At 38.8% G+C, this 25,050-nt stretch overlaps 2 protein-coding genes across 5 annotated transcripts in view; both read right to left on the bottom strand.

The window, feature by feature from the left end:
* LOC127653609 (tyrosine-protein kinase RYK-like) overlaps window positions 1-12,283 on the bottom strand; it is a 110,918-nt gene extending 98,635 nt beyond the window's left edge. For both annotated transcript variants that reach the window (XM_052140344.1, XM_052140343.1), the window contains exon 1: window positions 11,646-12,283. In XM_052140344.1, coding sequence (XP_051996304.1) covers window positions 11,646-11,862 — 217 coding nt within the window. In that variant the 5' untranslated portion in view covers window positions 11,863-12,283. The remainder of the gene's footprint in view (window positions 1-11,645) is intronic.
* Window positions 12,284-13,503: 1,220 nt separating this feature from the next.
* Window positions 13,504-25,050, bottom strand: part of LOC127653607 (sushi, nidogen and EGF-like domain-containing protein 1) — a 48,072-nt gene continuing 36,525 nt past the window's right edge. For 2 of the 3 annotated variants that reach the window (XM_052140340.1, XM_052140342.1), the window contains 13 exons: window positions 23,671-23,787; window positions 23,067-23,354; window positions 22,506-22,689; window positions 19,451-19,563; window positions 19,096-19,374; window positions 18,873-18,999; window positions 18,708-18,790; window positions 17,825-17,923; window positions 17,283-17,399; window positions 16,157-16,244; window positions 15,964-16,043; window positions 14,074-14,104; window positions 13,504-13,984 (listed from right to left, as the gene is read on the bottom strand). In XM_052140340.1, coding sequence (XP_051996300.1) covers window positions 14,079-14,104; window positions 15,964-16,043; window positions 16,157-16,244; window positions 17,283-17,399; window positions 17,825-17,923; window positions 18,708-18,790; window positions 18,873-18,999; window positions 19,096-19,374; window positions 19,451-19,563; window positions 22,506-22,689; window positions 23,067-23,354; window positions 23,671-23,787 — 1,601 coding nt within the window. In that variant the 3' untranslated portion in view covers window positions 13,504-13,984; window positions 14,074-14,078. The remainder of the gene's footprint in view (window positions 13,985-14,073; window positions 14,105-15,963; window positions 16,044-16,156; window positions 16,245-17,282; window positions 17,400-17,824; window positions 17,924-18,707; window positions 18,791-18,872; window positions 19,000-19,095; window positions 19,375-19,450; window positions 19,564-22,505; window positions 22,690-23,066; window positions 23,355-23,670; window positions 23,788-25,050) is intronic. The other variant, XM_052140341.1, reaches the window with a different exon arrangement.

Genomic DNA, 25,050 nt, shown 5'->3' with positions numbered 1-25,050 from the left:
GCAATTGCACACCGATAACCGGACTTCAAATTCCTCAATGCCGACCCGCTGTTTACAAATACGCCAGCGGAGCCCTTTGTCTGGGCTGCCCGGCCACAGTAACGCAGAAGGAAAGGGGGGAAAAAGAGCCTCCGTACACATTAGATTAAGACAACATTCCAACGAGAGACGAGGGATTGCTGCGTTATCTGCCTTACAGAAACCTGGTTGTCTGCGGAGATTCCAGACTTGGCCATTGAACCCGCGGGGTTCTCCGTGCACCGAGCGGACAGAACGAAAGACCACTCAGGTAAAAGCAGAGGTGGTGGTGTATGTTTTATGATCAACAAATCATGGTGTGATCAGAGGAACGTACATTTTAACAAGTCTTTCTGCTCTCCTGATCTGGACCATTCTGGCTACCGAGGGAATTCACAGCGGTCATTATCACAGCTGTGTACATCCCCCCACAAGCAGACACAGACCGGGTACTCAAGGAACTGTATGGGAGCATAAGTGAGCACCCTGAGGCCGCGTTCATTGTTACCGGGGACTTTAATAATGCAAATTTTAAAACCATCACACCAAAATACCGCCAACACAATCAGCTTCAACACACGAGGGGACCGGGTTTTGGACAATTGCTATACTCCTTTTCGAGATGGCTACAAATCCCTCCCCTGCCCACCATTTGTCAAATCTGACCCCTCTTCCATTCTGCTTCTGCCCGCTTACAGGCACTACAAGATTGTTTTGATCACATGGACCAGGAGATGTTCCGGTCCGCCTCTGATGACGACATCGAGGTTTACGCTGATAGCATAACGGGTTTCATCAGGAAGTGCGTAGGAAGGACGTTGTGCCAACCAAAACAATACAGATCTACCCCAACCAGAAACCATGGGTTAAAGGCGATGTTCGCGCGGCATATAATGCGCGGACCTCCGCTTTTAATTCCGGGAATGCGGAGGAGCATAAACAAGCCAGTTATGCCCTCCGTAACTCTATGAGAGCAGCCAAACGCCAGTACAGGCACAAAATTGAGGGACAGTTCAACACCACCGACTCTAGAAGTATGTGGCAGGAAATTAACATCATCATGGACTACAAAGGGAATAAAAACTCCACCGTGAACACCGCTGCCTCTCTCCCAGATGAGCTTAATACATTTTATGCTCGTTTCGAGGACAATAACACCGCCCTCGCGGATAACCCGATCCTTCCGACGGGTGAACATCCGTAAAGCCTCGGGTCCAAAATCACTTGCCTAAATGACTGGCGTCCTGTTGCTCTGACCCCCATCATCAGCAAATGCATTGAGAGGTTAATCAGAGATCACATCTTCTCTGTGCTGCCCACCTCTCTGGACCCATTGCAGTTTGCCTACCGCAACAACCGCTCCACTGATGATGCCATTGCATCTACAAAACACACTGCTCTCTCCCACCTGGAAAAAAGGAACACATATGTGAGAATGCTGTTTGTGGACTACAGCTCAGCATTCAACACCACAGTGCCCTCCAAGCTTGATGAGAAACTCTGGGCTCTGGGCTTAAACAGCTGGCTGTGCAGCTGGATCCTGGACTTCCTGTCAGGCAGACGTCAGGTGGTTAGAATGGGGAGCAACATCTCCTCATCACTGACCCTCAACACTGGAGCCCCGCAGGGATATGTTCTCAGCCCACTCCTGTATTCCCTGTACACACATGACTGTGTGGCAAATCATATCTTCAATGCCATCATTAAGTTTGCTGACATCATTAAGTTTGATACGACGGTGGTAGGTCTGATCACTGACAATGATGAAACAGCCTACAGAGAGGAGGTGCACACTCTGACACACTGGTGTCAGGAGCACAACCTCTCCCTCAACGTCAGTAAAACCAAGGAGCTTACAATGGACTTCAGGAGGAAAGACAGAGAACACAGACCCATCACCATTAATGGAGCACCGGTGGAGAGAGTCAGCAGTTTCAAGTTCCTCGGTGTCCATAATACTGAGGAACTCACATGGCCCGTCCACGCTGAGGCCGTTGTGAAGAAGGCTCACCAGTGCCTCTTCTTCCTCAGATGGCTGAGAAAGTTTGGAATGAACCACCACATCCTCACACGGTTCTACACCAGCACTGTAGAGAGCATCCTGACTGGCTGCATCACCGCCTGGTACGGCAATAGCACCGCCCACATCCGCAAAGCCCTGCAAAGGGTTGTGCGAACTGCCAGACACATCATCGGAAGTGAGCGTCCCTCCCTCCACGACATATATAACAGGCGGTGTGTGAAAAAAGCTCGGAGGATCATCAGAGACTCCAGCCACCCGTGTCATGGGCTGCTCTCACTGCTACCATCAGGCAGGCGGTATCGCAGCATCAGGACCCACACCAGCCGACTACATGACAGCTTCTTCCTCCAAGCAATCAGACTTTTGAACACTTGATCTCTCACGATCAATATATCAGCACTGCACTTTATTAATCTATAATCTCACACTGGACTGTCATAACTAAATTCTCCTCAATACAACTACTGTATATATATTTTATATATATTATTGTGTTGTGTAAGTATGTGTACATTTGATATGTAAATTGTGTTGTGTAAATATGTTGTTTATTGTAATTGGTATATGTCTCGTCACTGTCAAGACTGCTATGTTGCTCGGAACTGCACACAAGACTTTCACTTACTGTTGCACTTGTGTACATGGTAGTGTGACAATAAAGTTATTTAATTTGACTTTGATTTGATTGATTTGTATAATTGGGCAAAGACTACCCTCTCTCACCTTTCAGTTCTCTTCAATCCATCTTTAACTCACAAAAAAACAAACTCTCTCTTATTAATAAAGCTGCATCTTTCTTCACAATAAGAAATGTACAGTGACATTATGATTCAATAAGTCACAAGCCATACACATTATAATCTAGCTGCATTAAGCATGCATGCTTGGGGGATGAGTGGCCCCACGACACAGAGTGTCCATCAGCCTGGTGCAGTTTCAATCTCTCCCCCTTAGATAGGGACATTCGTAAAACTTATAGAAGAGACGCTGACCACAGAGAGAAATACCAGTTTTGGAGTTTGGAGTTATTTACATGATCTGCTTTCATATTATTTGAACTTTAATAAAGCTATAACGCATTAAACATAACGGTATTAAAAAATGTAACACCAGGGTGTTTCCTTTAAGTTTTGCATTATAATTCCCTCATACTTTGCAATCTACTTCATCTTAAGCTGTTTGGAATGCTTCTGGACTGTGAGACTCATCCTCTCCTCAATCAAGCACAAGCTGCTGTGCTGCTCTCTTGCATCATCATTAGAGTTTAATGTTAAGTTAAATGAGATCAAATGACTATTCCACAACTAAATTTTTTTGTCGACAATTTTTTACTGTTGACGTTGTCGATAACGTCAGCTAAGCATTTCAGCCAAACATAATATCTTCCTCTAAAGTTCAGGTTCTATCAGTCTCAATCAAAACTCAGTTCCTCTGATTTACATATATTACAACGCGGTCAGTCAGTGACAATTCAAGCAGGTTTTCCGGGCCATGTAAACTGTTTGCCACTTACTGGATCCGCACGAGTACGTGAGACCAACTTCAAAGTAAAAATATAGCTGCAAGCAGGGATGACTGACCCAAGCACCATGGGTCGATTTCCACCCAGTGGCTTTCGGAAAACAATGCAAGGTGGACACATGCATTTGACATTATTATAAACAATTTTGAAGCAATTTGGGTAAATATAAGAGGACCATTTTAAAGTCTGTTGTAAGAGCCACACTTCCTGCTGCTAGGTGGTGGCACTATGACCGTGACCCAAAATAGTCACATCCATGTTATTAGCCCCAAGACTAAACATACATCTCAATTTTGATCTAAATCACACATTGCACACAAAAGATATGACACTTCCTGTTTCTCATTTTTCGCCATTAATTTAATGCCTCGCCATGTCAACACAATTCCATATATCAAAAATCTGTTCACAATTTAGCATGAAATTGTAAGCATGCCAAGTGCCTCAAAAACACCCAAATATAGGAAGAAAGTAATAATAACAATTAATTAGAGATGCACCGATCGACCGGCCAGGGACCGGAATTAGCCGATTTTCCGCATGCTCGGCCCGGACCGGTAACCGGCCGGTCAGCCTCACGTCTTTCCGATTACAAGCCGGTCCGTTTTGTTGCCAGCAGCGCAGGCAATAACGTCACAACTGCATGTAAACATGTCATTGGCGTGCAAGATCTTCACTGTGTGAGTGAACAATACATAAAGTTCGAAATGTGTAATAATTAAACCATTGGGGGAACCACCACAATAACTTCCGGAACAACAAACCTAATTAGACATTTATAACACCATCACCCAGCTGAAAATGCCCATTTTAAAAAAGAAGCTAAAAAGTGAAAGCGGCTAAAGCTAGCCAGAGCTCAGAGCCAGCTACAAGTCAGCAGTCTCTCCTATCTTTCCTTGTAATGAGCAGCGAAAAGACCAAAGCAATTACGAGGAAAATTATGGTATTCATGGCCCTGGATGACCATCCGTTCTCCATAGTTGAGGACAGAGGGATCCGAAATCTGATACATTTCCTCGATGTAGAGTAGGTGGTTATTTTCCGACGTCACGTTGCCCGAGTTGTTTAATCTCGTGTCATGTCACACACGCAGCCTGTTATCTGTCAACATTTGGGTACACAAATCCGGGAGAGGGGAAGGGGGGTGCTGGATGGCAGAAGTGGGCTAAATACTATAGAAATTGTGCCGTTGTGATTTAATGTGCTGAGTAACGTAATTTTTCCCACCGTGTCCGATATTAAAATCAGTGCGACACACATTGCAAAAGGCGTGGGCACTGTCGATATGGCTTCGGGATATGAAATTCAATTCTTCCATCCAGCTGTTTTTAAATGTACATGTATATTTAGTTTTTTCACCGGAGCACCAGCGTCTTCTCCTCCCCTCTACCAGTGATACTTGATTTAACATCCCGCGTCTACTGCCTGCGCAGATATCAACAGCGCAATTGGGTTGTAGGTTACCAGATTGAGGTCATAAATGATTTGTAATTTGTATGATGTGTCGATTGTGTGAGTAGGGTGCGTTTCATTCAAGATTTTGCAACTGGACCACCTCAGAATAATATATTGATGTGATTATTCATATAACTTGGTTTGGGCCATGCAAATTACGGGAGTGTTTTTGGGAGAAATAACAAAACGGGAGACTCCCGGGAAAAACGGGAGTGTTGACAGGTATGCAAGCCGTTCCCGAAGCAGTGCTCAGTTTTACAACTGATATTTGTACATTTAACGTAAGTTGAGCGTATTGGACACTTCAGTTTTTCAGATCTTTGGAATTGTTTTGTTAGACGAGTAATAAAGATATAAAAATAGTGGAAAATGACATCTGTTATATAAAGCAACTCATTTGCAGTTAATTGTTATTTCTACCTCTTTCCAGTCACAGAGCTCTTAATTTTGAGAGTTGTTTAAGTGAGAGAAGATCCTGTAACTTAGTGCAGTTTGTGGGAAATTGTAATGTTTAATAATTTATTTTATTATGAAAATAAAATTTAGCATTGAAGAAAGGTAGATTTTGTTTGTATATGTGGTCAATAATAGTTCTTAGAAAGAAAATCGGAAAAAAATCGGTATCGGCAGGTCACACTTGCGAAAAAATCGGAAATCGAAATCGGCCAAGAAAATTGCAATCGGTGCATCTCTAATATAAATAAATAACAATTTCCAACATTCTTTTGAATGTCCATGTACTAAAATAAAATATTTTATGCCATTAGTCATTTAATAGTACTATTATTTTGAATGGCCATGGAAAATGAAGCAATGTGATAACAATTTTACTTGGTCAGAAAAAGTAGTACGTTAATTTACCTGATGAACTTTCACCTTTTGCTGACCCTTTATGCTTCGCAGAACTAATGTGTACTTCTAAATCACTTGCACCTTTATATAGCTTTATCATACTTTCTGCTTCCAACGGATCTCGACCTGGACGAAAGCATGGGATTTGTTTGTGCAAATCTTCTGTAAATTTGCACTTTTCTTTGGGCATTGTTTTCACTCCCGGAGAGATTGACAGGCAGGAATTTGGCCAATAGTTACTGCAAGCCTCTTATAATTGACCAATTGGTGTACGAGAAGGCGGGACTTACAAAGAGGGGTTAAAGCAATGCAAACCTGCGCACACTCACAATAAAGTATTAGACCAGATGCACATCATAATGCAACTACAGCCGAATCCCGGACATATTTGCAAATTTAGAAATCCCGGCCGGATGCATTTTTAAGGTCCGAAAATGAGGACATGTTCGGGGAAAAAGAGGACGTATGGTCACCCTACCATTAAAGAGCTCCGGCTCCGCTTATTCCACAACGAGACTGCTTCTGAATGTCCTTTTTTTAATAATTCCCTAATACTTTGGGAGCTACATAAAATGAAGCTTGTGCAAATCGTTTCAGCCCTAATGCAAATGATATTATGCTTTTAAACTCAACTGCTTTATTTGCTTGAATAAATCCAGGGGTCTGTCTTTCAGGTGCTTTATTAAGTTTGATGTGTTTCCTCCTTTCGTCAGAAAATTGCAAAAGCACCGTTTACAAATAGGTTTTGCTGATCTATGATGTTTCCCTTTTCATCAGCCTCAAATACAAAGAATTTCCAAACCTGGCTTTTTCCACTTTCTTTTCGACAAGATTCAGTTGAGACACCGCAGCAGCAGCTACTTTGCTTGTCGCCATCTTTTGCTTGTTGTGAGTGTTTGAAAGTTCCCGACTCTGCATGGGTAGACCCGGAACTCGGTACCTTCCGAAAATCTGGTATCGTAAAAAAAATTTGGTTTGTGTACTGACTTGGTACCAGAGTACCGGTATTTTTGACAACACTAGAAAGTTCAATCTTTTTTTTTTATAATTATTGATATTGGGACCCAGAGAATACTTCTGCACTTGCCTGTTCTCAATCAGGCAAACAGCTTAAGACTAGTTCGAAAAGACCTCTTGGGCCAAGAGTCAAATAGGCCTACCAGGTTTCGTTCCGATCAGCCTTATTTAACCCTATATAAAAGCTGATTGGTCAATGGCAGCCATGCTTTCAAGATATGCTACTGTTCTCATAGACCTTGATGGCACCTTGGACAAAGACACGGAATGCAAAAATAGGTGTACCAAGTTTGGTGATAAGATCTCATTCCGCTCAAAGTTATAATCGTTTTAGTAAAAGTAGCCACGCCCACTAAGTACGTTTTGGCGTACCATTCAAAGATTAATCAAAAGTTCCAAATTAATTCGATAACTTTTGATAATGGGACGCTGAATCTTTCTGCATTGGTTTGGTTTCGATCGGACGAATGAATTTATAAATAACAATCCAAAATAGAATTAAAACAAGGCGGCAGCTACAATTGGCCAGAGCTTAAAAGATTCGGCATGACGCAAGGAATCAGAGGCCAGCCACGCCTGTTGACAGGCTTTCCCTCTCTTCCTCAAGACCAGGGGGAGAGGGAAAGAGCGAGGCGGAGTGAAAGTGAGAGAAAGAATATTGCTCACCGGTTCCCAAACACGCTGTCGCCTGGTCCTCGACCACTCCTCCACCTTCTAGCAGACAACAGCAGCGAGTTCTCGACCCCTGGTGGATGGAATGACCTTCCGCGCGAGTTAAGGCGGCCGGTAGCGAGCCCCTCCACCCTTGGCAAAGCGCTTTTGTCCACAAAGTCATGAGGTGCGACCAACATGTATTTGTTGTTGAGTTTCAAAACTTTTTTGAAATTAAGTTCAAATTGTTTATCCTCTCATGTATTCAAGGTGCAAAGGAATGTATAATACCTTTTACTTTATGGTTAGACCACATAACATTATTAAAGTTGAAATTTTTTGGAAGAAAATTATATAAAGTTTTTTCAAAAATGAACAAAACCAGATTGAACACAAAGATTATATTTCTAAGAACCAACACCACTGTTTTAAACTATTATTATCTTATTAAGTCAATGACCCATAAGCATTAGAACCCTACCCCACACACACAAACAAATCTGAACTAATCTTTTAGGTGAACAAAATAAAAAGAAAGAATAGAGTCACTGAAATTAATCAAAATCCCCACCACTTCAAGGAAAGCCAAGCATCCCTGTGACTCATAGAACAGGATGCCTGAACCACATCAATGGTAATCTGACTCCTGTGCAGTAGCAGACACCTGATTCTCTGAGGCACTGGCTGTGCAAAACCAGAGGCTGCTGATGTATCTGCGATAAGTGCATTCAGGGACTTTTCCTACTCAATACTCCACAACATACAAAGACCCTCGGTCTGCCTCAGTGTACCAAGGTGGTTTATATTTCAAGATGGACAGCACCTATTATTGAAACTCAAAAGTCTTGGAAAAGTGCATGTTAACAGAGAAAGACACACAGGCTTGAGTAATTATTGGTGCCTCTTTATAATTAGAAAAAAGTCTATGCGGCAGAAAGCAGGATCATTACTTGACAAGACGTACAGGTAATGAATAAGGATGAAGGAAATATGAGCAGATTCAAGGATACCAGAATACACTCAGCAGAAATGACATTGCTGAGGGGCAAAATACACCTGTTGTGTGTGGTGCTGCACACTGCTTTGAAACAGCAGCTCCATTCCACTTTCCCCCAAAATACATATTTTAAAGAGCTGCATTCTGGCCTCCATCACAAGACAAATTCCAGAGCATTCCACATAAAACTACAGCTGACATGTTGATGCTGATAATCAGATACGGGTATCAAAGAGTGTAAAAGCCCATCACAAACTTCATCAATCATCACTGACGAGACACAGACATGCAGTGCGTGCCCAGAGAAAGACAGCGGTAGCCAGGAGCTCTGCTCTTAAAGCCAGTCATGACAAAAATATGCTTCATAACAGGTCAGCTTTACAGGGAATAAAAGTGGTATGTGGGTGGAGGGAGACCGTAATCCTTCAAACTGTTTAGAATTCAGTAAAGCTATAACAAACTAACCCAAATCCTTAACATTCAGATTCTTGATTACATTATCCGGCAGGAAATATCCCCTATAGGACTTCAACAACAAATAGGCTGATACTGAATATCGGCATGGCTGATTAACTGGCCGACATTTATGTTACAAGTGTTAGTTTCCTCTTGTGTCAGTTCAAATATATATCCACAAACTTGACAATAAATAATGCACACGCCTAGGGTTCATTTATGAAACATGGTAAGATCAAATTTCTTAGTAAATTCTTACACATTCTGTTTACATACACACCAATAGACTGATTATTACCAAAAATGTGCTTATTTTAAGTACTCATGTTTGCACGAGGCTTGAAATCATCTGGTGCTTTGGAAGTCAAAATGTAAACAGGCGTGCGCACACCAAATGAACACACTGAATAAGCCACCAGAATGTCAGTAAAAGTGTTTACATGCAACATGAAATCTGAGTAATTGCAAAAATTCTAGCTAATGTGTGCAGATTGTTTTTTTGCTTAAACCATAAATGACCATACCCAGATAAAGGAAAATCATTTAAGGCGTTTACATGAACATACAAGTTGTCAGCTTATTAAGCATAAGAATAAGATCCAGTATATGAACACCCTCACTGTAACATTGAATTGAAATACACATCCATATACAATCAGCTACTTATCGGCATTGGCCATTAAAAAAAAACCTATAGCTCAACCAATACCTATAACCACCCTGTAAACCCCCGTAAACCCAAGGCGATCTTAGAAAAATATCTTGGCTCTGTTGATCCATTCAAAGTGAACTTTGAAGCTCCATAAAGCACATAAAGGTAGCATAAAAGTAACCCATACAACTACAGTGGTTAAACCCATGTATTTAGAACCAATATGATAGGTGTGGGTGAGAAACAGATCAATATTTAAGTAATTTTTTACTTTAAATGTCCACTTTCACTTTTACATTCTCGATGATTTTGGACAATTCACATTCTTCATGCATATCGCCACCTAATAGTCAGGGAGGAGAATTTGTAGAAACGAAATGGCTTAAATATTTATCTGTTTCTCACCCACACCTATCATATCACTTTTGAAGATATGGATTCAAGCATTGGAGTCATGTGGATTACTTTTAGGCTGCCTTAATTTGCTTTTTGGGCCTTCAAACTTCTGGCACCCATTAACTTTCATTGAATGAACCAACAGAGCAGAGAAATTATTTAAAAAATATTTGTTTGTGTTCAGCATAAGAAAGTCATACATATCTGGGATTAAATGAGGGTGAGTAAATAATGAGAGAATTTAAATTTGGGGTGAACTAACCCTTTAAGTTCCAGTGAAATGGCTTGTTAATCAGTTTTAAGTCGTTTTCATTAAATTACTTTTGGTCTCCAATCATTCAAATTCAAAGACAGGTTCCGTAAGTACAGCTTCATTTAAAGCTTATACTCCACAAGGCAACATCCAAACAAAATGCTACAGCATTTACATCACTTTACATAAATGTCACACTAAATCTTTGTTTTCAGTCTCACAGCAACTGAGCTGAAAGGTGACCCCTCAAAACAAGTTCATACAAGGCTGCTCCAAAATGTCCTTGCCTCTGCCTCCTCTTTCCAGCAGGAAATTGATGCTCCAGCCCCAAACCCTGTCATTAAATTACACTGTTACATTAGAAATGATAATGACTGGTTACAGGCTCAGCCATAAATACCCAGCAATTAATGATCACTAATCAATTCTCACTGCATTAATTGCATTGGTGCCGAATCAAAAGCCAACTCTGAATTCAAATTTACAAGGGCATTACTATCAATTACAGTACAAAGAATGAATTAAATTATGCACAGTACACTTGATTTAGGTCCTTAGTCTATGAAGAATACTTTAAATATCTGTGCAAATGCAACACTTATGTTTTAGGCCACTTTTAGGCATACTTTATCTTAATCATGTGCATGCTATTAGAGTTAGGAGGCTGAACCATGCTTAAAACTTAAAAGCTATGCACAATTATGCTATAAATATGCATTTAAATAAATAAGTGTTTCCTGAACTAAACTGACACAGAGCACACTTAATTCAGGAAAACCTCCTTTCACTACACAGGGAAAACATTTTTAATTCTAACTTATCTGTAAACAATTCTGCTTGATACCACAAGCATGTGTGTAATACATCATACAAACATTTGATTAACGAAGCTTTTTTTTAAACATTTGGAAATAGTTTTAAACAGTACTAATTACATGCCTGAAAAATAGCATGCTAAAAGTGTAATCGAACACAAACTAGTTGAAAATGATTAGGTTGTATCTTCTTTTTAAAACTAATTATGGAGCATTTTTCCATTTTCCCAACATAAATTGTCTATGTTGAGATAACAAGGACGCTGCAGATATTGTTTGGCCTAAATATAAAAGCTAACATATGGATAGAGCTAACAGACTACAACACAGAAAAGTTTGTGAGCATGTTTCATGAACTTTTGAGTACTAATTGTGTACACAAAACAGCTTTCAGTGTTTGTAGTTAGTTTAGTAGCTGTTCAGTTTGTTTGCGGAGTGACACATGTTCCTACTAGAAGCACAACTTTGGATACGTTCAGTAGCTTTGCACCAAAGCCAGAATAATGTGAAGCATATTACGTTAAGAAAATATACATACCCAAGAGTTTCTTCACTTCTTCCTCGCTCATGAACACGTTCACATTCGGTCTGTTGTTATTGTTTATACCTGGCGCATTGCTGGGGTTGGTGAGGCATCGGGCCCCTTCGAGGAGCAAGAGGAGAAAAAAAAAACCCAGTCTCCACAGCACTGTATGCTGCCAACCCCGGGACACCACCGCCGCGCCTCCGCCGGAGCCCCGCGCGGGATCAAACATCACAGCCCACTGTCGCGTCAAAAACTCTCTGCGATCGAAAGGCGCCACTGAACCTCATCCAAAGCTTGAGTTACTTCCGACATACTATCAAGTTTGATGACAACGGCGTTCTCTGTCGACCCGTCTCCTCTCCCAGGTTGTCCCCCTCAATCGCAGATAGCCGTCCAGCTAACTTCTGTTAGCTCTCGCTCGATCTCAGCGACCACACGGGCGCGAGCGTGGCCGGTCAAAGATTTGGACGATATTAACGTGCTGTCTTTCTCATGGGCGAAAGTCCAAGTCCGTTTAATTCTTTAAAAAATCAGAGGGACATGCCACACATACTATCCCAAACAAACAACGCCTTATAAGTATCCTACGGCTCTTTCCTTTCATGGTCTTTTCTACCCCCCGCAATCTCAGCTTTCATTGAAGAAAGGGGGGCCTTTGGGGGGGGGTGGGGGGGTTGTCATTTACAACCAGTGCGCGCACGCACGGACGTGCTCGTTCCTGGAGTTTTGTGTGTGTTATTAATACAAGTGTAAATATACCTGTTTGCGAGCTCTGATTTGTTTTCTTGTTATACAGAGAAGTACATACATTGAATAAAAGTTAAAATATAAGCCTTGGTGCCCTTTACCATTTATCTGACTTTTCTATCTATGGTGACACACCGTGTGTGTGTGTGTGTGTGTGTCCAGGTATTCCCTACGTTGTGGGAACCAAATGTCCCCACAATGATAGTAAAATCTGACATTGTTGACGTTGTGGGGACAATCAGTCGGTCCACATGAGGAAAACAGCACAAAATTGTTTTGAAAATGTAAAAATGCTGAATGTTTTCTGTGAGGGTTAGGTTTAGGTGATATAATATTAAGTTTGTACAGTATTAAAACCTATGTCTTTGGGTGGTTGATTTATTTATTTATTTTTAGGTTACAAACTGGTAATTACAAGGGAATTATGCTATAAATGTGGTTTATGAGGAAATTTCTAGTGTGACCATAATTCAAATCACTTAAAAAAAAACATACTAAACAAAATGTATATATATTTTTAATGCATAAAGTTTTCTGTGAGGGTTAGGTTTAGGGGTAGGGTTAGAGGATAGAATCTATATAGTTCGTACACTATAAAAATCATGTCTATGGAGAGTCCTCATAAGGACAGCCGCACTATAGTGTGTGTGTGTGTGCGTACTAAGTTGGTTAAAGGCATACTGAAGATCAGATCAGAGCAAGAATTTGACATCAGTATCTGTCTAGTTCCTGTGTCATTGCTTACATTGAATTACAACCTTTGAGTTTAGAGGGAGGGCAATATCCAAGACCAGTTTGCAAAGCTAGACAAACAATCACAGGTAACGTAGCCTGATGAAAGGAAGCACCCTAGCATTTTCAGATAAAATATGGACATCTTGTGGTAATTAAGAGTATAGCGTTTAAAATGTGATAAATCAAATCCATTCTTGGGACATAAGAATGTAGACCAATTAAGTCTAAGATCATCAATTGAAATTCTCTACGTATTATTATTTATTTATTTTACTTTTTCCATTACCAGCCCCCCTCCCCCCTCCTCTTTATAAAACACCAAGCCTTAATTATATTCAAGTTGGAAACTCATTAAAAAGGAGGAGAGAACATGAAGTTTACATTTTTTTTTATTAAAATATAAAATAAAAAAACAGACTATAAACACTATTTACACAGTAGCTAGCAGAGATGTTTGCTTTGCACAAAGAGAAACAATGGAGTGGCCATGTTTTTTCCAGTATTTAGGTGTGCTCTTGTTGTGTAGGAGAGGAAAAGACCTTAATCAGTTCAGATGGTTGAATGAAGAGAACTTGTAGGTTTTGGAGATAGAACAGGCAAAATAAAAAAAAGGCACATTTCTGAAAAATTCCCTGAGGGACTTGACGGCCACTACTTGTCAATATCTCAAAATATTTACATTTGAGGTATGCTATTTGATGCAGCTAAATTGCTTAACCATATTGTAGAACTGGAGCTTTAAAAATTTACATAAGACAGTGTAGTCACCAGTGATGCAAAAAAGGGTCAATAATGATGGGAATGCATCCTCATTAGAGTTAAGACTGAGAGAAGCCATTACTGCCCAAAGTCTTCATCGATTCAGCCTGCTAAAATACAATAGAAATAATTGATAACACATGAAGTATGAGATCAAGTGATTTTGGCCATTTTTTTCAGTGACATGAAATATACTTACGACGATTACTGTAGTCTTTGAGTTCTTCTATCTGATGAGAGAAAGAACACAAATTGTTCAACTCATATCCACAGCATTAATACAGCAATCTATACATATATACATATATTTACACCAATCAGCAACTACATTAAAACCACATGCCTAATATTGTGTAGGTCCTCCTCGTGCCACCAAAGCAGCGCCAGCCAGCATCTCACCACAGTGAGGTATCACCATGGGATGCTTTTTAAACAGTATTGAAGGAGTTCCCATCTATACTGGGCACTTATTGGCTGCTTTTCTTTATTATTTGGTCCAAGTCATCCATTTCAAAAACCTTTATTATTTCTTTTATTTTTGTTTTATACTGAAATTGTGAAATATGGTGGCACAATTATATTTTTTGTCTACAAAACTAATTTAAAACATTTAAGCATACGCCTTCAAATCAAAATATTTTTAAGATCATGAGAAACATTTCAGTCAAGTGTTTCAAAACTTTTCATCAGTAGTGTATACACTCACCTAAAGGATTATTAGGAACACCTGTTCAATTTCTCATTAATGCAATTATCTAATCAACCAATCACATGGCAGTTGCTTCAATGCATTTAGGGGTGTGGTCCTGGTCAAGACAATCTCCTGAACTCCAAACTGAACGTCAGAATGGGAAAGAAAGGTGATTTAAGCAATTTTGAGCGTGGCATGGTTGTTGGTGCCAGACGGGCCGGTCTGAGTATTTCACAATCTGCTCAGTTACTGGGATTTTCACACACAACCATTTCTAGGGTTTACAAAGAATGGTGTGAAAAGGGAAAAACATCCAGTATGCAGTCCTGTGGGCGAAAATGCCTTGTTGATGCTAGAGGTCAGAGGAGAATGGGCTGACTGATTCAAGCTGATAGAAGAGCAACTTTGACAGAAATAACCACTCGTTACAACCGAGGTATGCAGCAAAGCATTTGTGAAGCCACAACACGCACAACCTTGAGGCGGATGGGCTACAACAGCAGAAGACCCCACCGGATACCAATCATCTCCACTACAAATAGGAAAAAGAGGCTACAATTTGCAAGAGCACACCAAAATTGGACAGTTGAAGACTGGAAAAATGTTGCCTGGTCTGATGAGTCTAGATTTCTGTAGAGACATTCAGATGGTAGAGTCAGAATTTGGCATAAACAGAATGAGAACATGGATCCATCATGCCTTGTTACCACTGTGCAGGCTGGTGGTGGTGGTGTAATGGTGTGGGGGATGTTTTCTTGGCACACTTTAGGCCCCTTAGTGCCAATTGGGCATCGTTTAAATGCCACGGCCTACCTGAGCATTGTTTCTGACCATGTCCATCCCTTTATGGCCACCATGTACCCATCCTCTGATGGCTACTTCCAGCAGGATAATGCACCATGTCACAAAGCTCGAATCATTTCAAATTGGTTTCTTGAACATGACAATGAGTTCACTGTACTAAAATGGCCCCCACAGTCACCAGATCTCAACCCAATAGAGCATCTTTGGGATGTGGTGGAACGGGAGCTTCGTGCCTTGGATGTGCATCCCACAAATCTCCATCAACTGCAAGATGCTATCCTATCAATATGGGCCACCATTTCTAAAGAATGCTTTCAGCACCTTGTTGAATCAATGCCACGTAGAATTAAGGCAGTTCTGAAGGTGAAAGGGGGTCAAACACAGTATTAGTATGGTGTTCCTAATAATCCTTTAGGTGAGTGTATGTATGTGTACACATATCGATAACATATAACTTACATTAACTTATATTGTTATTATTGTTAAAGTTTTCCTCCTGTTTGACAAGCCACCAAACACAACATTTTCATTGAAGAAATATATACACTGAAAATAGAGTGGACAAAATCTAGGATAGTTTGAATATGTACTTACTTGCAGTTTTCTTAGGCAGCAAAGGCTCACAGATCTCTCTGAAACAAACATCCTGCTGAACTTTATATGTCCTTTTGTACCTGAGGTTGGAAACAGGTACTCAGCAACTAATGGATTCGATTAGAACAAAACAGTGGAAAAGACCTGCAGCTAAAATTTCTGGATTATTGCCAGACAGGAGAGAGACACGTACAAATAATGGCAGACACCATCCTCCCATACAGGCACACTCTTTGTTTCAGAGAAAAGGCGAGTACATGGGTGAGGCACTCGCTGGCAATCTGTATACAACAGGGCAGATTAAAGATATAAGAAAAAGGCCATGCTTACTGAAGATAATCATTTAGAGATGATAGTGGAAGATAGTCTCTAATTTCAGATTGATTCATAACTTTTTCAAATTACACTGTGAAATACAGATTCAGATGTCTTAAAGGAATAGTTCACCCAAAAATGAAAATTCTCTGATCATTTACTCACCCTCATGCTATCCCAGATGTTTAAGACATTCTTTCTTCAGCAGAACACAAATTAAGATTTTTAGAAGAACATCTGTTGGTCCTCACAATGCAAGTGAATGGTGACCAAAACTTTGAAGCTCTGAAAAGCACATAAAGGCAGCATAAAAGTAATCCATAAGGTTTGATCAATGTCTTCTGAAGTGATCCAATCTTGACATCAGCAGTCTCCTTGGAGATCATGGGATGAAATGCCATGCTGCCTTCAGAATGCCCACTTCAAGAGCTCTTTTGGAGTGAGTATGGCATAGGAATGATCACTTTCAACTGGAATATTTCCCATGATTTTTAAACTCGATTACATATCCTAGCACCATCTAGCAGCCTGCCTATGCGCCAAACACTAGGAAGTGTAATCAAGCTTGAAATCATGATTGTGCCTAGAGACTGCAATGGCAAGATGTACAGCGAAAAAGGAGTTCCATTTTGGACTGTGCTCACACAAAAAACGTCAGGAGACATGGATTGATCACTGGAGTTTATTACTTTTATGCTACATGTATGTGCTTTTTAAGCTTTAAAGTTTTGGTCACCATTAACGTGCATTGTATGGACCTACAGAGCTGAGATATTCTCCTAAAAATCTTTGTGTTCTGCAGAAGAAAGAAAGTCACATACACATCTGGGATGGCATGAGTGTGAGTAAATGATGAGAGAATTTTCACTTTTGGGTGAACTATTCCTTTTATGTTGAGTGCAAAGAGTTTAATTCAACATTGCTTTGTAATTCACAACATATAGTAGATGTACTGTATGTTCATGCATGCATGCATGTAAATAAACAGCTGTGATCATACTAACATATCTCACACCGTCTGCCCTTGAAACCAGAGGCACAGCTGCAGCTCAATGAGTCGTTGTTCTGCACACAAGTCCCACCATTCTGGCAGGGCTTAGTTCTGCAGTCTTGGGATGACTCTGAAATAAAAAAATAAACATGTTTTATTGTATTGAGTACAAAACAAATACACAATGCTTTGCCACCTGATTACCTGCAACATTGGCAAGTTCTTCCTTGTTTATATTCCTTTAACGGCTCTCTCAAAAAATCTAAATCACATTTTTTTTATTTTTAAAACCATAACAGATTGCTCATAGATTATTGTGTGGTTGTTATGGTGACTGTCAGGCAGCAAATTATTCAGAATAGATGCAGTAGTATTTTGACATGAATGAGGAAGTGCCTCAGTCTCCCTCTCAGCTGGGACCAATTAGAGAGTAAAAATACCATCATGTTAAAAACACATTCTCCTGCTCAACGAACACCCTGCCTAAAGCAAACCAACAAATTCCACTTGTCTTATAATAATATATATAATGAACTTTATTGAAAGATCACCTACCAGATTTATTCTTTGTCACTTCTTCAGCAATTTCCAGAGCTAGACTAATTTTATTGGTGGTTTCTTCCATCTTTTCCAATTTGATTGGAAGTTCAGGCTCTGTTTTAAAGAACATGGCAGCCAGTTGAGAATCAAGATGAATGACACATATATACACATTTATTCTTTTAGTGGATACAAAGTGACCAAATAAAAACCAAGTGAAAAAAAGAAAAAAACAAGTGACTGATCATAAGGAACCAACAATATCAACAGTGCCACAATAGGAATACCAAGTAGCAGTTTTAGTAGCAGACCAGAATAGTACAGAACAAGTTTTCTACCGAAAGATCTTTCTTTTTTTGCAATAATGATTACAACTTGTGTCTGAATGTTCAATTAATCCTTGTTTATTTTTTTTATCGCTGAATTAAAGTTGTCTGGTGTCCTGACTTCTGCATTTGTTTAGGGTATTTCTTCAGGGTTTAAAAAAAAAAAAAAAAAAAGAAAAGTGACATCAAATCCACTATATAGTGCTGTCAACATCAATGGCTTAAAATTATTCATAAGACTGGCCTTATTATATGAGAAGTCATTGTCTCAAACACAACGTTATCATAGCATGCGAGTCATGGACTACTTCTATAATGGTGATTTATTTATCTTTTTTTATTTCTTTCTTTATTTTTTGTCATTTTGGGAGCATGACACAACACATCCTCAATTACTTTCATTGTGTGGAAAAGCATGAACATTCTGCCTTCCATCTCCCTTTATGATCAATGGAAGGAAGAGTGTCATACATATTTGGAATGACACAAATGTTAGGAAATAATAATTTCTGAGTGATCTAAGCCTAAAATGTACTACTAGCTAAAAAATGATATGTGCTAGTATTACTGACTTGTGCGATGTCTGATGGTATTATGTGGAAGGTTGGTAAATCTGGCTGTAATCCTCCCCCTACCATCAATAAGCTCTGTATATCTGAGAGAAAAGAAATGGTAATTGCACAAATTACTCCTTATAATAACATCTATTGTTGTGTTTTATCTGTAAAGTACTCTACCTTACTGACTCTTCTAAGAGTTCTGTGTTATCAACAGTGCCCCCATCTTTTGTCAAGGTCTGCCCCACTTGGTAGTCTCGTCCTCCCTTAGGTCTGTCTCCTCTACTTTGATTCTTTACAAAAGGTACTGTGCAAGACAGGATACAGAGACAGGTCACAACGGACAGCGACAACATTTAGAAAATTCTAGGATGAGCAGTGACCTTAAATGTCAGCAACTCACGGGTGGTGAAAGCTAGGTGTTGAGGGACACTGTGAATGTGGTCCTGGCCGGTTTTGCAAACAGCAGTCAGCGCTAGCCGGTAATGCTGTCCTGGAACAAGGTCCCGTAGGGTATAAGTCCCTAAACTTCCATCGGGAAGGTAGCGGCTACGGGTGCTGAGGCCTCGAGTAACATTGACCACAAAACCATCTGGAAGGCTCCGAGGATGACGGTCCCAGGCCACCCGTGCAGAAGTGGTGGTGATTTGGGCAACTGAAAGGTTCTGAGGGGGCAGGGGTCCTGATGGAGAGCACAGGAAATTGGTGTTATGATAGAGGTGTTTGTGTTTGTAACACCGAGTTGGAGAGATACTCACTGGTCCAGAAGTGGAGTGGACCTGCAGATTTGCTGGTTGATGGCAAGTCTTCAGGACGCAATCCACTCTGTGTAACCACATCTACTGTGTACATCTGACCTGGGAGTAATGTGCTGTGGGTTACACACATCAGTAAAATATGTGTTTTTAATTTTCATATTTTAATCCTATATGATCACAAAATATGGGACTGTGTTATCAAAAGACTTTAGTTTTAGAATGCAACCATTCAGTTTACAAATTAACTAATTTCTTATTCCCTTTTTCTGTATTTTTTCTTATCATACTTTATTCTCCAACTTGTCACATGTACATCTCTCCTTTATCTCAAAATATAGGCCTAGGTCACTCCTTAATTAGTTTCATATTAGTTACATTACTTTCATTGTATATAAAAAACATAATACAATTAAGTTATTATATATTCAGTTATATATTAAAGCATTTGTTTCTGAATTTAAATAAAATAAATGTTTGAAAATTGTTTGGTTAAGAAGTGATTTTTGCTATTTTGAGAATGATTTATGTAGCAAAATGAAACAAAACTTTATGAAACTATTGTAAGAATCAGTGACATTTAATATACGGCTAGAATGATGCAAGTAAACACTTAAATGCATAACTCAAATCTTTAGAGACCCGGGACTTCATTCCACCTCCAGTGGCATTTTTTTGGACTTCAGTATTCCTCAATCTCTTATAAACAGTGTAACACACACACACACACACACAAAAATGCCAAAATTTAAATAACCTACTAAATAAATTGTAATGTTTTAAGTACCAAAGGTGTATAGGGTCAATAGAGACCCGAGGTACGTAAGAGTGTTTTTTGTTTTTTTGCACTTCCATAAATTATGTATTTTATGATTATTTCATATCTTTTTAAGTTTACTATCACAGGATATCTATTTCTTTGTTTATTACAAGAGAAATGATTAGGCCTACTATATTCATACAATTAATGCTATATCACGTTGATTTTCTGTCCAACAATGAATTATCGACAATGGTGAATCATCAGTATTCCATATGCGTGTACACCAGGGGTCGGGAACTTTTTTCACTAAGGAGCCATTTTTTAAATTTTTGGTTGATGCATTTTTTTCGAAAGAGCCATAGCACAAACTAACAATTTACTATTTTCAAAAAACAAAGTTTTTCAATAAAATAAAATGTTTATATTGCCCATAGACTACTCAAAAACAAACAAATAAGCAAAAACTAATAGGTAACATGTTGCAATATGGAATGGAGTACACGTGTTTGTGCGGGTCTCCATGAAATTACTTAATTTTAGAATTGTTCATTAAAAATTGTACTTCCCTTTTCGGCTGGGCAATATGTAAAAAATATTTTAACGATAATCGCCTTGAAAATATCGTGATAACCGATTATATAGTCAATCCCTTACCAAGGGTTAGTGAATATTTTTGCTTTAAAAATTAAATACATTTATTCAAACACGAAAAAGTTAAACAAAAGACATATCTAAATTCAAATTGCACTTTAACGAAACAAAAAATGCATTTAAAATAGCAAAGTGATTAAAAAATCTCATATATAACCACCTCCCTATATCAAAACATTTACCATCTCCAATTTGCCGTCACGCTCACTGCGCACACATATCAAATCAGATGTGCATCGGCGACTTTTCTTTCGTCAAAATATAATCCCGTTTCATCAAACGTGAGTCTTTGTATCTAATTTTTTTAAATATATCACTCCGAGAAGTCTTACAGGTCACCTTCCACATTGGCTAGTAGATCAGCAGAATACTCCGCATGAAAAATCTGCATTTGGCAGGTGTTCATTTCAAACCTTGTTCACCAGGAGTAGGCTGTACGACAAATACAGAGAAGAAAGGAAATCAAAACAGTGACACTGACTTCAAACTTTGTAATCACATCCACACTTTCTGCAGGAAAATTATCTTAAGAAAGTTTTAAACGATCATGTGTTGGTGAATGGTGAGACTTGGTTGAATGTTTGATTTTTAACAAAGAGCCACTTGTAGCTCACAAGACATATGTTCCCGACCCCTGGTGTACACGTACATATTATACAAGTTATTTCTTTCTCAAGGTGGCACAGATGTTTCAGTGATTGACTTGATTTACATTTGAAATTGCTATTTTATGAAATAATTTATGTAAACTCTAGCAAGTAAAACATATTGACAGTATGATATGGATATTGTCATTTGGGTGTCCTAATGAAATAATGCAAGATGTGCATATATTTAGACACAATGCGTGCCTGAGAAAACACATATGTGTAATTTATGCGTATCCTATGGGTAGATAATGTGTTACGTGTAGCTAAATATGTGTGTGACAGCCAGTTGTGTCTCATGAAATTTCAGCATGAAAGTAATGAATCCTATTCTAGATTTGTCCTGATTTGTTACATTACCTTTAATTTATGAAAGATAAAACATCAAAATATATTTTATTATTTTCTAATTGTCTTGAAAGTATTTTGAAATTTTTCATATCGGCATTTTTTTTATATCTACAATTTTTTATTGATATACATGCCGGGTCTCTAAAGAACCGGATATGTAAGAGTGCTTGGGAAAATGACCATGCATTTAAGGGTTAATAAATAAATGTTGTAACTGTCAGTGTTAATATATAATAAGTATTATATTATTTGGATATAACATGTCATGCAAGTGTCAGGTGTTTCATACATCTACAATCTTTATATCCAAACTCTAACTAACATTTAATTTGAAATGTCCCAATTTGCCGATGTTCAAGTGTTTTTGTTATATACAGGCACATGTTTAATACATATTGACCACTGTTTATTAAATTTTTATTTTCTGTGAGGTACTTGATTTCTGATTTGGGTGCAGTTGAACCCAATCATACCTCATGTCTTTGGAACAAGAGGTTATGAACGTTCTGTGACAAGTCACAGAGCAAGTATAGTCATCTAGTGGCTGGTACAAGTATTGCAGGCACACTTTCTGACAGGTCATTAATGAATTAATTTGTTCTTCCATTTCTCTTTCTGCGTGTTTGTGTTATATGCTATGACTGACCTGAAGGTGTACTCTGAGACACTGCTGTTTAGTGTGGCTGTGCGAGGTCCATTTCCATCTGCAGGCAAGAGGGACACTCTGACCTGACTGAATGCAGCTGGACTGCCAACCTGCACCAGCCACCGCAGCCATACCTGAGAGGATGACACATTCACTACCTCCAGCTGTTCCACCTTATGTGGCCCTGACACAGACCAGGAGAGGAAAAGACTATCAGCAAAGACTGTACATGTCAGATTATTATCCATTAGTGTTTATATACTGTATATATATATATATATATATATATATATATATATATATATATATATATATAAAGAAAAGAAAGAAAATTACACATATATAAAGATAAGAATAAAATGTAATAGTACTTGGCATTTTTCTCATATACCACAAACAACATTACAGCCATAAAGGACTATAAAACACCATAAATACTAAACACTCAAGAAAACACAGACATTTAAAAAATCTATTTAAAACTATAAACAACGGCCCTAATCCTGGAGGGATAAAAACAGGATGTGATATCATCACCATGTAGCCACACAGAGTTCTCACTTGTGCGGATTAGAGCAAAAGCGGGCTGGCTTATGTCATCGCTGTTGGTATTGCGTTTGAAAGAGAAGGTAGAGATGTTGTAAAGTTGTCCAGGGCTCAGTCCCTGTAGCACGTAGGTAGAGTGCTGCTTTTCCAGGAAGTCTGTCTTCCTTGGTTCATGACCAATGGGAGCAAAGGCAACAGCAAACCCGCTGATCAAATTCTGAGTGGCATCTGATTGGTCCCATCGTAACTCAACTTCATTTTCTTCTATCCGCAACACATACAGGCCAGAGGGAGGCAACAGGTCTGAGAACAGTAGTGGTATAACTTTAACCTTTAAATGATGATAACACCCAAATACAGATATCTTGCACTTGTATGTAAGCTCACTTGCCCACAACTCTGAATAATTAATGAATTATCTGGGAGCAAGTCAACAAACCAAATTGCTGATACAGGCAAAGATAGTTAAGACTTTATTTTTATTTTTAGATAAGAACTCAAACTCTGAATTCCACATTACTTATATAGTTTCACCATCAATAGCTTCCACTTGCATCCCAAAAAAATAATTAAAACGATTAGACATTTGATATTGAATTATGGACGATCGGGTCCTGACCTCTCTCACAGTCTCTCCCGGTGTGACCCACCCTGCAGGCACAGCTGTAGTTCCCCCTCCTATCACTTCGACAGATGCCTCGGTTCCCACATGGCTGGAGTACACATGGGTTCTCCACTAGACGGCAACAGAGGACCAATCAAGAACTAAGATTTAAAGTACCCTGTTTGATAAAGATACAGAGCTAAACCAATGATCTCAACGTTCTAGAAAGTGAAGGGTAACCGTTTCCAAGATTTAAGATTTTAGTCAGATCAGGAAAAGTAATATTATGTTTGTCTGTGATGTTTTGATTGTTCTAGGTCATTGATAAATAGAAGTTTTGTCAAATTGATAAGTTATCATTAATCATCAAGTCTAATTTTTTTTAAAGTAAAATAACAACTGGGTAATCGAAAGTCTTATAAAATATTTTTTGTGAACCATAACATCAGCAGAAATCTTGTTTTTCCCATACCAGCCTCCATGGACTTTAGTTAAGGTGGTTGCCATTTTTAATTTGACATGATCCAAAACAAATCTATGATGAATAAGCAGTTCAATAGGATTTACTGTTGTATCTTGGTGTTGAAAATATGTCTTTCGAAAGAAAACATTGTGAAAATTAGATAAATTATTCATACGATCTTAAAGGGATAGTTCAACTAAAAATAGAAATCCTCTCATCATTTACTCACCTCATGCCATCCCCGATGTGTATAACTTTTTTCTTCTGCAGAATCAAATATGATTTTTAGAAGTAAATTTCAGCTATGTAGGTCCATAGCCTACAATGGAAGTAAATGGGTGCCAAACATTTGACACTCAAAAAATCACATAAATGCATCGTAAAAGTAATCCATATGACTCCAGTGTTTTAATACATGTCTTCTGAAATTATATTATAGGTGTAGGTGAGAAACAGAACAACATTTATATCATGTTTTGCTAGACACTCTTCTCTCTGCCCAGTAGGGGGCGATATGCATGTAGAATATGAATCACCAAAAACGCAAGAAGAAGAATGTGAAATTTAAAGTGGAGATTGACTGAGCAGGGAGGAGAATTTTTAGTAAAAAGTCTTAAATATTGTTTAAGACATCCTATCGGTTCGAAAGACATTTATTTAACCACTGGAGTCTTATGGATCACTTTTATTTTTGGAGCTTCAAAATGTTGGCACCCATTCACTTGCATTGTATGGGCCTACAGAGCTGAAATATTCTTCTAAAAATCTTAATTTGAGTTCAGCAGATGGAAGTAAGTCATAAACATTTGGGATGGCATGAGGTGAATAAATTATGAGAGAATTTTCATTATTGGGTGAACTACTCCATTAAGACCCATAAGACCCTTTGAACAGAATGTATGTCAATAACTATTTTTAATTTGTTCCAAATT

This window comes from Xyrauchen texanus, chromosome 13 (genome assembly GCF_025860055.1).
Source record: "Xyrauchen texanus isolate HMW12.3.18 chromosome 13, RBS_HiC_50CHRs, whole genome shotgun sequence".
Classification (NCBI taxonomy): Eukaryota; Metazoa; Chordata; class Actinopteri; order Cypriniformes; family Catostomidae; genus Xyrauchen; species Xyrauchen texanus.
Note: the sequence above shows the minus strand (reverse complement) of the source record. Positions and strands in the feature narration are given on the sequence as shown.